This window comes from Erigeron canadensis, chromosome 6 (genome assembly GCF_010389155.1).
Source record: "Erigeron canadensis isolate Cc75 chromosome 6, C_canadensis_v1, whole genome shotgun sequence".
Taxonomy (NCBI): Eukaryota; Viridiplantae; Streptophyta; class Magnoliopsida; order Asterales; family Asteraceae; genus Erigeron; species Erigeron canadensis.
This window is the reverse complement of record NC_057766.1, coordinates 24,145,531-24,157,047: the sequence shown is the minus strand read 5'-3', so window position 1 is coordinate 24,157,047 and position 11,517 is coordinate 24,145,531. Positions and strand designations below refer to the sequence as shown.

Below are 11,517 nucleotides of genomic sequence, written 5' to 3'. Positions count from 1 at the left end.
GATTACCCATCGAATTGAATCACATTTATAAATACTCCATAAAATGTCAAAATTAACATATTACTTTTACTTTTTTTTTGTCATATTAATACTCGTATTATATCATGTAATATTAAACATACGTATATGCTTGGAGGAATATATATGAGCATAGCTGGTTGCCTGGTTTCATGACCCTTGAGCTAAGCTGTAATTACTATATTAACTTGTGTATATATAAGATTTACATGAACTTAAATCACTAATTAATCAGCAATATAATATGTGATTATTGCTGTTCCGTAACTATTTGATGGAAATGTACATTATCAAGGTTCAAATGATGGAACTTGGTGCACTGGGGTCGAAAAAGGCTGGTTCACGACCCTATTCACAACTCCTCGATAAGGATCCTCTTCTCGCTTCTTTATTAAATACACCAAACTATTTTCAACCTCAGACTTGATTTCCATGTATACCTCTTTCGCGTTTTTTCTATCTTTCAACAGTTTTTTTCCCGTCCTTCTGTCTTTATAGGCTTCCCAAATTTATAATAGAATCGGCCTGGTACCTGTGGCAGAAGGCCCGGTAAGTAAAGATCCTGATTTGCAACTTTTCCTTCCCTTTTGGTCCTGTAACCAAAACACACTGAGTACACCACTGAGTGAAAAACTTCAATAAGGGATTTTCATTACGTCGTTATAGTGAAGAGTCAACTGAAAGAATTAATCAAGGTAACCATCAATAACAGAATGAGAAAGACATGGTTTGTCAGACAAGAATAATGAGTGTACGTTACTTATAGAATTATACAATCTTTGTATCCAGGGGCGGTACTAAAGGGGGGGGGGGGGGTCCAATGCCCCCTCCAAATTTAAATTTTGTCATGTATTTTTAAATTTTTCATAAAATTTTAAAAAATTTCTATAGGTTTTTAACATTTTGCCCCCTTTTAGATTTATTTTTCATAAGTTTTCTAAGTTTGCCCCCTTTGAAATTTTTTCCTGGTACCGCCTCTGTTTGTATCTATAAGTATATACATACTGCATTCTTACCTCGGCCAAATCATCTTCTCCAACAGCTCCAAATGGTACGATAGTAGCACCAAACTTAGCTATAACTTGGTTGCTCGGAGTGACGGGCAAGGCACCAAATACTTTCATCATATCAAGATATGGAAATTCATTGCTTGTAGAACTATATGTAAAGACTTTCAGGGTGTGCCAGGCCACGAACTATGACATTTTTCTCTCTTAAAAATTCTGAAATGAGTGGCACAAGTTCTAAACCCAAAAGATTGTGATAACCAACTAATAATACAGGACCATCATCTGGAACCCCAGAAAGGCCTCTCACTATTCTTCCATCTTCTAAAGTTGAAACTGGAACCACCTGAGAAAGGTAGCAAACTTCGGTTTAGTTTTGAACTTTGTTTTATGCTGTTATACAAATGCAGAAGCTCAGTTTTCTAAATTACTACCATGATAATCATATACCAAGTGAACATTAAGGAGAGTCTAAATGATGCAGCATGTTGCGTTCAACAGGAATCAAATAGAAATTCAGATGTATGCAGAATTACCCATATACTTCAAGGGCGCTTCTATACTCTGACATGCTAGGTGGCAGGTAGTCCTTTACAAGATCATGTTTCCGTGATCGTCTATACATTGATTTGCTTTTAATTACCGTCAACAAATTAATACCATCTTCCTGATAAAACAGAAATGTGTTGATATAATTTAATGTGTACTGCATAACAATTAAAAATGCATAATTTGCAATCAAAATATATCAAAAGCAAGAAAAAGCAGATATCTATATCATTTTGGATATCTTTTCTATACTCCGTAAGCTCCCAAGCAGTGGGAGGAGCCCAGGGCTCTGACCGCGTTAAGAGGCAAATTTTGTTTTAAGTACCAACAAAAGAGTGTGGCCGTTGTCTTTGTAGTAGCATATTTTGCAGTTCTGTAACTCTTTTAAAAGCCTTTGAGCTTCATCTCTACTTGGAAGCATGTTATCCTTGCCACTAAAATGTATATACACAAATTAAGATACAAACCGTGAGACATATTTAAGCCTCATTACAACAACATAGATGTGTATCCAATATCCTATGTTCACTCAGATTCAGTAGAAACTAAAGAAAAGAAAAAAGAAGATACATTGAGCATACTGCGAAGATGATCACAAAAGGAATGCAACAATTGGCTCTTGAACAAATATAATTATAAACTACGGAGCATACACTGCTACCTTATCTGGGAAATTTTTGTTTCAAAAGGAACTAACCATGCAAGCACTAGCACTTCAGCTTTAACAGCACGGAGACGTGAATTAGCATATGCAGCAGCAGACTTAAGTAACTTAAGCTTCCAGCTAAGTGTTGCTTTTGGAATAATATCAGATAGTTCCTAATATCAATAACAGAAAACCGATAAAAGCTCAGAAGTTCTTCAACTTAATAAAAACACATGGGGCAGGAGGCCAGAATCTCTACCTGAAGTCGAGGAAACAAAGACGCAAAATTGTTAGATAGTTTCTCAATATTTGAAAAACGCGAGCTTTCAGCATTGACCATTGCCATTTTTACAGGATCACCTGATAGGATAACAATGCTGAGAAGATAAGGAATTGTCAGGGTAAGTGAATCAGGGATGAGCTCCAGGACGGGAAGTACAGGCTGCAGGTGTGTCAGGTCAAATGAAGTTGCTGAAATAGATAATGGACATAGATTGTTATTGTTACTTGATACATCAATGGATAACCAAAATAGGTACTTATCTACAGAGTACATGTTTTGAGATTAACCTGGATTTGACAGTATAACCACCAGATCGATTTTCGGATTACGTGCAGCAACTGCAAGAGCTAAACAACCTCCAAAAGAATCTCCAACTAGATATATTGGCCTACTCGGAAATAAAGCATGCTCATACCTCAAGGTGTTCTCCACGAATATCACTATATCTTCATATACAAAGTAAATCATATAAATAAGCCAATCTGCCAATTCAGATTGTGACATTTGAAATCGTCGTTGGGGGTACCTTTCTCCCTTTTCCAGTTACATATATACCAAATAATTGATGTTAAGGGAAATGGTAACAATTTTCTATATATGTTTTTATATAAACATATTGAACCTTCAAATGGTGTTCGATCATAAACAGGGATGTGCAAGCATCTAACTTCAAAAACCCTGCAATCAGAATATTTCTTTATCACACATGAGAAATGACTACATTTAAAGTATGTCTCTAATGATAGTTAGCTGCCATATGAGAAAAATTAATGAAGTATTCCACTCACTTTCTTAAAGCCTTTTGGTGCAAAATGAGTCCCAAACCAAGACCATCCATGCCTACATAAATCACCAAGTTCCAATGTATCAGAAGTGGTTACATGCATTGAAGATTGAACTTTAAATTCTGAAAGTTGGACACAGTAGCAGAACGCGACAAGTTAGATTCATCTATCCATATACATTTATCTGAAAATTGAAAACCTACAAATACAAATGTATGCATAATACAAAAATGAAAATAACCTGGCAGAAACAAAAGAACCGGCGAATCAGGCAAAGGATTTTCATTCCCATCCAAAATGACAGGACAAAAACACCTAGGCGGTCCATCGTCAGGTTTAATAATCTCTTTAGCTAAATTCATATAATCTTTCACACTTTGAGTCCCATATCCATCATCCCATAAAGGTTCAAGCTGTTTTTTTTTCATTCGACACACTACTTTTGTCATCATTGTTAACATTACCACCAATCAAGTCTCTATAATTATTTCTAACATCATTCGATGACCCAAGTTTGCTACCATATTTAACCTCATTCACCTTAACCAAATCGGGCATTGTCCAGACATACTTACCCACCCGAAAAAACTGTCATTTGTAACATGTTTTTAGGCCCAAGCATGGCAACACATTCATAACTACCAAAGTTGTTGCAGCTCCCACAAACATGTTATTATATAACTCATATATATACAAGTTGTAATACGGGTATCTCTTTACAATAAACTAGCGGCAAATTGGGTAAAATGTCACCGGTGAGTATCATACTATTCTCAATTACTGCCTCATGATCCTCCTATTTCCTAGTGATGAGATATGCCCTGTTTGTCGCAAGCGGTGTTCAGATTCTTTTGGGGAGCATGCAATGCACTATAGAGAGCTCTCAAGATTCAAGTACCGATACGATCTCCTTGATATTTTTAAGTCTTGGGATTTTTTCAAAGAAAGAAGCGCCCATGAATTTCTTGATTGACCAATTGGAAGGATAACACTTAGAGCAGCTCACAATTTGTTCTTTGGATCGATGGGGGGAAGATACATGTGCGGATCTAACATGTGTCTCCCTCTCGTGGGCTTAGGGTATAGTACCTCAAGTGTGAAAGGGTTTCTTCTAAGAAAAAAAGTAGGCATTAGCAAATGACCCGAAAACCTGAGACCTGGCTCAGGCCCGCTTGACCTCGAACCGAACCGGCCCATCCAACAACTTAATGGGTTGGGATTCGGTTTTGATTTTCGGGCAACTACGGGTTTCAGGTTTTTCAGGTCTGGTCAGGGTGGTTTTGACCTATGCTCATGCCTAATAAGAAGTGTTTGTGAATTTCTTGATTGACTCGTTGAAAAGAAGATCAACACTCAAATCAGCTAACTAAAGTCTTTGGATGGATGGGGAAACATGCATGTGCATATAACATATGTCTCCCCTTTTGTGGGTTAGGGTACAATATCTTCATGGTGGGTCATGTTGATTTAATAGTAGTTTCATGCAAAGTGGCCAACATGAGAAGGTGTGTCATGACAACTAAGACGTGTTTATACCTTTTGCTTTAGATACCTTTGATTTCGTCACACCTGAATTCGTTGAGCTACTTGGCAGCATCCGAGAGTTCTTGCATAGTAATGTCATGATGTGAAGATCTATAAATGTGGTTCATAAATGTCTTGGTATTTTGCTATTAAAAAGGGATTAACAGCTTAACTTGTTTGCCGAGACTAATAAATTCACATCAAATTCAATCAGACCCCCACCAACCAAGCCATTCTATTAATTTTCTTTGTTTTGAAGCGTGACTGACAGCGCCATCCACAATCCACTGCCATTTTTAATTTCATTTGTAAACTTTGTGGTTGTTGACCTACCAATCACCACCTTCCATTCGAGGCCTTTTCTCATTTTCTGGATGACTCTGGGTTGTTTTTTATCCTCGTCCGAAAACAAAAGAGGGCGAATTATACTTTTTCAAGAATACATTCTCATAATCTCATTAGTCATATTTTCATCAACTTGTGTATATATAAGATTTACATGAGCTTAAATCACTAAATAATCAGCAATATGTGATCATTGCTGTTCCGTAACTATTTGATCGAAATGTACATACTCAAGGTTCAAATGATGGAACTTGGTTCACTGGGGTCGAAAAAGGCTGGTTCAAGATCCTATTAACAACTCCTCGATAAGGATCCTCCTCTCGCTTCTTTATTAAATAAGCCAAACTATTTTCAACCTCAGACTTAATTTCCAAGTATACCTCTCTCGCGTTTTCTCTATCTTTCAACAGTTTTTCCCGTCCTTCTGTTCTTATTGGCTTCCCAAATTTATAATAGAATCGGCCTGGTAACTTTGGCAGAAGGCCCGGTAAGTAAAAATCCTGGTTGGCAACTTCTCCTTCCATTTCAGTCCTGTAACCAAAACAAGCTAATTACATCACTGAGTGAAAAACTTCAACAGGATTACCTTTTTCCCTTCCAAAATTGTCAAGTTTTTTGGTAAAACTAAAATAAAATATGATACATGTACGTATAGAATCCAATTTATTAAGAAGTTGCAAATATTCAAACTGACCCTTAAAGATAAAGAATGCAGTTTGGAAACAATTCACCTTAATCTAATACCCTCTTCATTTTGCTTCCTTATGTAGTCGTTTAGCACAGGGATTTTCATTACGTCGTCATAGTCAAGAACCAACTGAAAGAAGCGAGGTAGCCATCAATAACAGTATAAGCAAGACATGCATTGTCAGACAAGAACGAGTAGTATTATATAATCATGTAAATATGAGTATACATTGCTGCATTCTTACCTCGGCCAAATCATCTTCTCCAACAGCTCCAAATGGTACGATAGTAGCACCAAACTTAGCTGCCATTCTAACAAATTCAGGTTGATCAGGCCAAAACAGCTTGTATTCTTCACCCTGGTAAATGCATGACACAACAAAACCTTGTTATATATATATTTTTTTTAAAAAGTAGAACACCATCACAATATTGGACTTAGTTACAAACCTTACGATGAAGAGCCTCACGTGCACCGCCAGGATAAAGCAGTGAGAAAGATTTTGATGAAAACAACTTGAAGAGGTTGCTCGGGGTGACAGGCAAGGCACCAAATACTTTCATCATATCGAAATATGAGAATTCGTTGTTTGTAGAACTATTTGTAAATAGTTCGGGGTGTGCTATGCCACGAACTATGACATTTTTCTCTCTTAAAAATCCTAATATAAGTGGAGCAAGTTCTAGTCCCAAAAGATTGTGATAACCAACTAATAGTACAGGACCATCATCTGGAACCCCAGAAAGGCCTCTCACTATTCTTCCATCTTCTAAAGTTGAAAACATCACTGGACTGGTAGCAAACTGGAACCACCTGAATTCCACCATCAGTATCAGTAAAATTCATCTATACGGCTAGGTAAAGGCAACAAACTTCGGTTTAGTTAATATTTGAGGCAACAGACTGCTCTTGCATTATGGCTAAAATAAAAAGTACAAAAGCTTCATATGAGGTATATTCTTGTAAGTTTAGGGGTATCCATATGCCAAATCTGTGAAAAGTCAACATGGTCAAGGTTACCGACATGTCAATTGACACGTCTTCACTTTTGACGGGATAATTCGGTTGGATTGCCTTGACTAAGTTTATTTCTTTGAAGTTTGAGGATTCTTGTCAACTTTTTCGACCTGGGTCTTTTTTTATGAGTGAATACAAAGTCTGCTATCCACAATAATAATCAGACCATAGTCTTATTATACAATTTTCCCCTTTCTATAAGTAAATGTAGAATCCTCACTCAAGGTCTAGCAATACAGGGCACAATAAGTGTGATGTAAGAAAATTAGTCTTCTGCAAGGCATAACATTTGAAGAAGGGTAAAAGTTATACATCTGTTATATTGGATATTCTCAATTCAGTCATCGTTCTTATATTTTTCATTTTCTACCATTTTGGCCCCCAGACGGTCTAACTTAACGTCCCAACTGTTGACTCAAGGGAATATGACTAATTTATTATCATATTCTGAACTCTGATTTTTGCTCATATACAGATGCAGAAGCTCATTTTTCTAAATTACTACCATGAAAATTATATATCTTCAAGTGAACATTAAGGAGCGTCTATATGATGCAGCATTATATGTTTAATAGTCTGCACAACTATGTAGTCCATACATAAAAGTTCAGACGCGTGCAGAATTACCCGTGTCCTTCAAGGGCACTTCTGTACTCCGACATGCTAGGAGGCAGGTAGTCCTTTACAAAATCATGTTTCCATGACCGTCTATACTTCAATTTTCCTTTAATTACAGTCAACAAATTAATACCATCTTCCTGATAAAACAAAAATGTGTTAGATTAGTTAAATGTGTAACGCATAACACAATATGTCAAAAGAAAGAAAAAGCAGATATAAGAGGCGACTTTTGTTTTAAGTACCAGCAAAAGGGTGTGGCCATTGTCTTTGTAGTAGCATATTTTGCAGTTCCGTAACTCTTTTGAAAGCCTTTCAGCCTCATCTCTACTTGGAAGCATGTTATCCTTGCCACTAGAATGTAAATACACAAATTAAGATAGAAACTGTGAGACACATGTCAGCCTCATTACAACAACACACATGTGCATCCGTAACGTTCTCAAGAAAATACAAAAGAAGAAACATTAAGCATAACGCGAAGTATAATGGACCACAAAAGGAATGCAACAAATGGCTCTTGAACAAATATAATTATGAACTACAGAGCATACCCTGCTTTAATCTTATAAGGGGAAAATTTGTTTCAAAGAAAACTAACCTTGCAAGCACTAGCACTTCAGCTTTAACAGCATGGAGACGTGAATTAGCATATGCAGCAGCAGATTTAAGTAACTTTAGCTTCCAACTAAGTGTTGGTTTTGGAATAATATCAGACAGTCCCTAATATAAATAATACAAAACCAATAAAAGCTCAAAAGTACTTCAAGTTAACAAAAATTGCCTTTTCATACAAACATGTGTGAGTGGATCTCTACCTGAAGGCGAGGAAGCAAAGAAGTGAGATTGTTAGATAGCTTCTCAAGATCTGGAAAGCGCGAGCTTTCAGCATTGACCGTTGCCATCTTTATAGGATCACCTGAGATAACAAGAGATGATGACGATGATGACACTAGTGGTGAAAGTTCTCTATATATTTTGTAGTGAAAAATTGGTAAATTATAAATTTGTATTAAAGATGAAAACGTTTAGTACTAAGTTTTTTTCTTATGAGTACAGAACTTATATTGGAGGGAATATTATTTATTAGCTGCTGCATTTGATAGAAACAGATGATATACCCATTACAGTGCTAAGAAGATAAGGGATTGTCACGGTAAGTGATTCAGGGATGAGCTCCAAGACGGGAAGTACAGGCTGCAGCTGAGTCCGGTCAAATGAAGTTGCTAAAATAAACAATGGAAATAGACTGTTATTGTCACCCAAAATATATATGGATTACCAAAATAGGTACTTATCTACCGAGTACTTGTGTAAAGATTAACCTGGATTTGACAGTATAACTACTAGATCGATTGTTGGGTTATGTGCAGCAACTGCAAGAGCTAAACAACCTCCAAAAGAATCTCCAACAAGATATATTGGCCTACTCGGAAATAAAGCATGCTCATACCTCAAGGTTTCCCCCACAAATGTCACTATATCTTCATATACAAAGTAAATGATCTAAATAAGCCATTGTGCCAATTCAAATGTTGCATTTGAAATCATCGTTGGAGGTGCTTTTCCCCTTTTTTTTCAGTTACATATATACCATATAAATGATGGTAAGAATTGCATTTCTCACTGAAAATATATTAGTCATGAAAATGGCAACAATTTTCAATATATGCTTTATATAAACAGCAAAACATTAAACCTTCAAATGGTGTTCGATCATAAACGGGGATGTGCAAGCATCTAACTTCAAAAACCCTGCAATCAGAATATTTCTTTATCACAAATGAGAAATGAATAAGATATGTCTCTAATGATAGTTAGCTGTCATATGAAAAACTTAAGAAAGTACTCCACTCACTTTCTTAGAGCCTTTTGGTGCAAAATGAGGCCCAAGCCAAGACCATCCATGCCTATATAAAACACCAAGTCACTATGTATTAGAACTAATTTCAAGTCAAAATGAGGAACAATTTATCATCACCAATAGTGAGTTCAAGTATGCAAAATCAACGATTTACAGCCTATAATAGGTCGCATACATTCGTGCAAAATCTAAATTTCGATACTCAAAATAGACAAACGGAAAGTTAGACACAGTAACAGAACGCGACAAATTAGATTCATATTAGTGCAGTGAAATCCCCTATTTAGTCATTAATCTATCCTAACGGAATCTAATTTGAAACGAGTATCTAAGAACTATACAAGTATCTAAAAACTAAAAACCTACAATTACAATTGTATGCAGAACACAAAAATGAACATAGCCTACAAATACAATTGTATGCAGAACACACACAAAATGAACACTCACCAGGCAAAAACAAAAGAACAGGCGAATCAGGCAACGGGGTATCATTCCCATCCGAAACGACAGGGCAAAACCACCTAGGCGGTCCACCGTCAGGTTTAATAATCTCTTTAGCTAAATCCAAATAATCTTTCACACTTTGAGTCCCATATCCATCATCCCATAAAGGCTCCAACTTTTCTTCATTTTTCAACACACTACTACTTTTCTCATCTTCAATAACATTACTACCAATTAACTCTTTATTATTCTTTCCAACATCATTCAATGACCCAAGTTTGTTATCATATGTAACCCCATTAACCTTGATCGAATCGGGCGCTGTCCCGACACACTTAACGACCCGCGAAAACCGTCTTTTGTGACAACATGTTCTTAGCCCAAAACATGGTAACACATTCATAACTACCGAAGCTGTTGCAGCTTTCACAAACATGTTATTATTTCAAAATTTATCTAATGGTTGGTACTATATATTACTCATATATATATATAAGTTGTACATATATATATATATACCATGTATGTATCTATTTACAATATAGTAATGGTGGTAGCATGTGAGCAATGCAAAATTTGGAGAAACATAAAACTAAAAGAAACGTGAAGACTTTGAACTGAAATGGAAAATGGAAAGTAAAGGCGGGACCAATGTATAACATACAAACAATATTTAATGTAACGGAAATATATATATATATATATAGATACAATTGTTGGAACTAATGATGTGTTAGTGTATGGATGCAAATGATATTTAGTTATTTACTAGTACTATTGTTCTTTGTGTTAGTATTAATGAAATGAAATTGTTTTTCTGGTTTAATAAAAATGAAATGAAATGAATGAAAGATTGGGTTTTGGAGATGATGTGGCGGATTTATGACCATTGGTTTAGTGGATGATGATTTTTGGGAGAAAAAAAGGAATATTAAAGTTTGTTTGGTTTTTTTATTTGCCACGAAACATGTAGGTAGCCCAAGGAAAAGCATCATATTACTAAAATAAAAAAATAAATGACAAAAATAAAATGCAGTGACAACAACTTCTTTTTCTTTTTACTCATCTTCATAGTATTAGAAAATATTTAAGTAGCTTATTTTTCATAATCTACTTCCAACTCAAATACCTTTATAAGTTTGAAACTTATGGGAATTATAGCAACCAAAAGTTTTTAGAGCTAAATAAAGTATATATAAGCATGAGCTTACGCAAAACTCCTAAATGATCCTATAAGCTCTACACTAAACATACCCTAAGAACAAAGTTTTTGGGTAAAAGGGATTACCCTAGTTAGATCTTTAAGAACAAAGTTATTGACCAAGGCCGGTTTAGGAGGTGATCAAAGTGGACGACGAGTCGAGGCCCGATTTTTTAGGGGGCCTGATTTTAAATTATTTTTTTTTTTTACATATGTAAAAAATATATATGTACTTAACTTAGCTCATTACAAATCATAAAGTTAACTAAAAACTAGACCATATAACTTAACTTACATAAAAAAGCCCACTTACATATCTTTTTAGAGATGAAAAAAGTTATAAATTTCAATCTTAGAATGTTGTCGCAAGTTATTCTAATGCCCTTGTAGACCTAGACTACTCTTCATTGAAGTAACAATATAAAATACTATTACATCTTTTGATTTAATGTATATATAAGTGTATCCAACTTATATGTATGAATGTATTCAACTATAATCTTTTTTTGTTCCGTTAAATATAAT

The 11,517-nt window shown here is 35.4% G+C and overlaps 1 protein-coding gene and 1 pseudogene across 1 annotated transcript; both read right to left on the bottom strand.

The window, feature by feature from the left end:
* Positions 1 to 308: 308 nt before the first annotated feature.
* LOC122603012 lies at positions 309 to 3,957 on the bottom strand (annotated as a pseudogene).
* Positions 3,958 to 5,241: 1,284 nt separating this feature from the next.
* LOC122603011 (acyltransferase-like protein At1g54570, chloroplastic) lies at positions 5,242 to 10,410 on the bottom strand. Its single transcript, XM_043775623.1, has 13 exons — positions 9,795 to 10,410; positions 9,339 to 9,390; positions 9,180 to 9,235; positions 8,806 to 8,964; positions 8,602 to 8,706; positions 8,299 to 8,399; positions 8,082 to 8,203; positions 7,726 to 7,834; positions 7,490 to 7,620; positions 6,295 to 6,658; positions 6,090 to 6,203; positions 5,889 to 5,974; positions 5,242 to 5,688 (listed from the first exon to the last, which is right to left on the bottom strand). The coding sequence occupies exons 1-13, from the start codon at positions 10,225 to 10,227 to the stop codon at positions 5,388 to 5,390; spliced, it is 2,133 nt and encodes a 710-aa protein (XP_043631558.1). The 5' UTR covers positions 10,228 to 10,410; the 3' UTR covers positions 5,242 to 5,387.
* Positions 10,411 to 11,517: the final 1,107 nt, after the last annotated feature.

Coding starts and splice junctions, on each gene's coding strand:
- LOC122603011 (XM_043775623.1), bottom strand. CDS start 10,227: ATGTTTGTGAAAGCTGCAACAGCTTCGGTAGTTATGAATGTGTTACCA. Junction 8,965..9,179: donor TGATCGAACACCATTTGAAG/GTTTAATGTTTT, acceptor TTGTATATGAAG/ATATAGTGACATTTGTGGGG. Junction 6,204..6,294: donor GTGAGGCTCTTCATCGTAAG/GTTTGTAACTAA, acceptor TGCATTTACCAG/GGTGAAGAATACAAGCTGTT.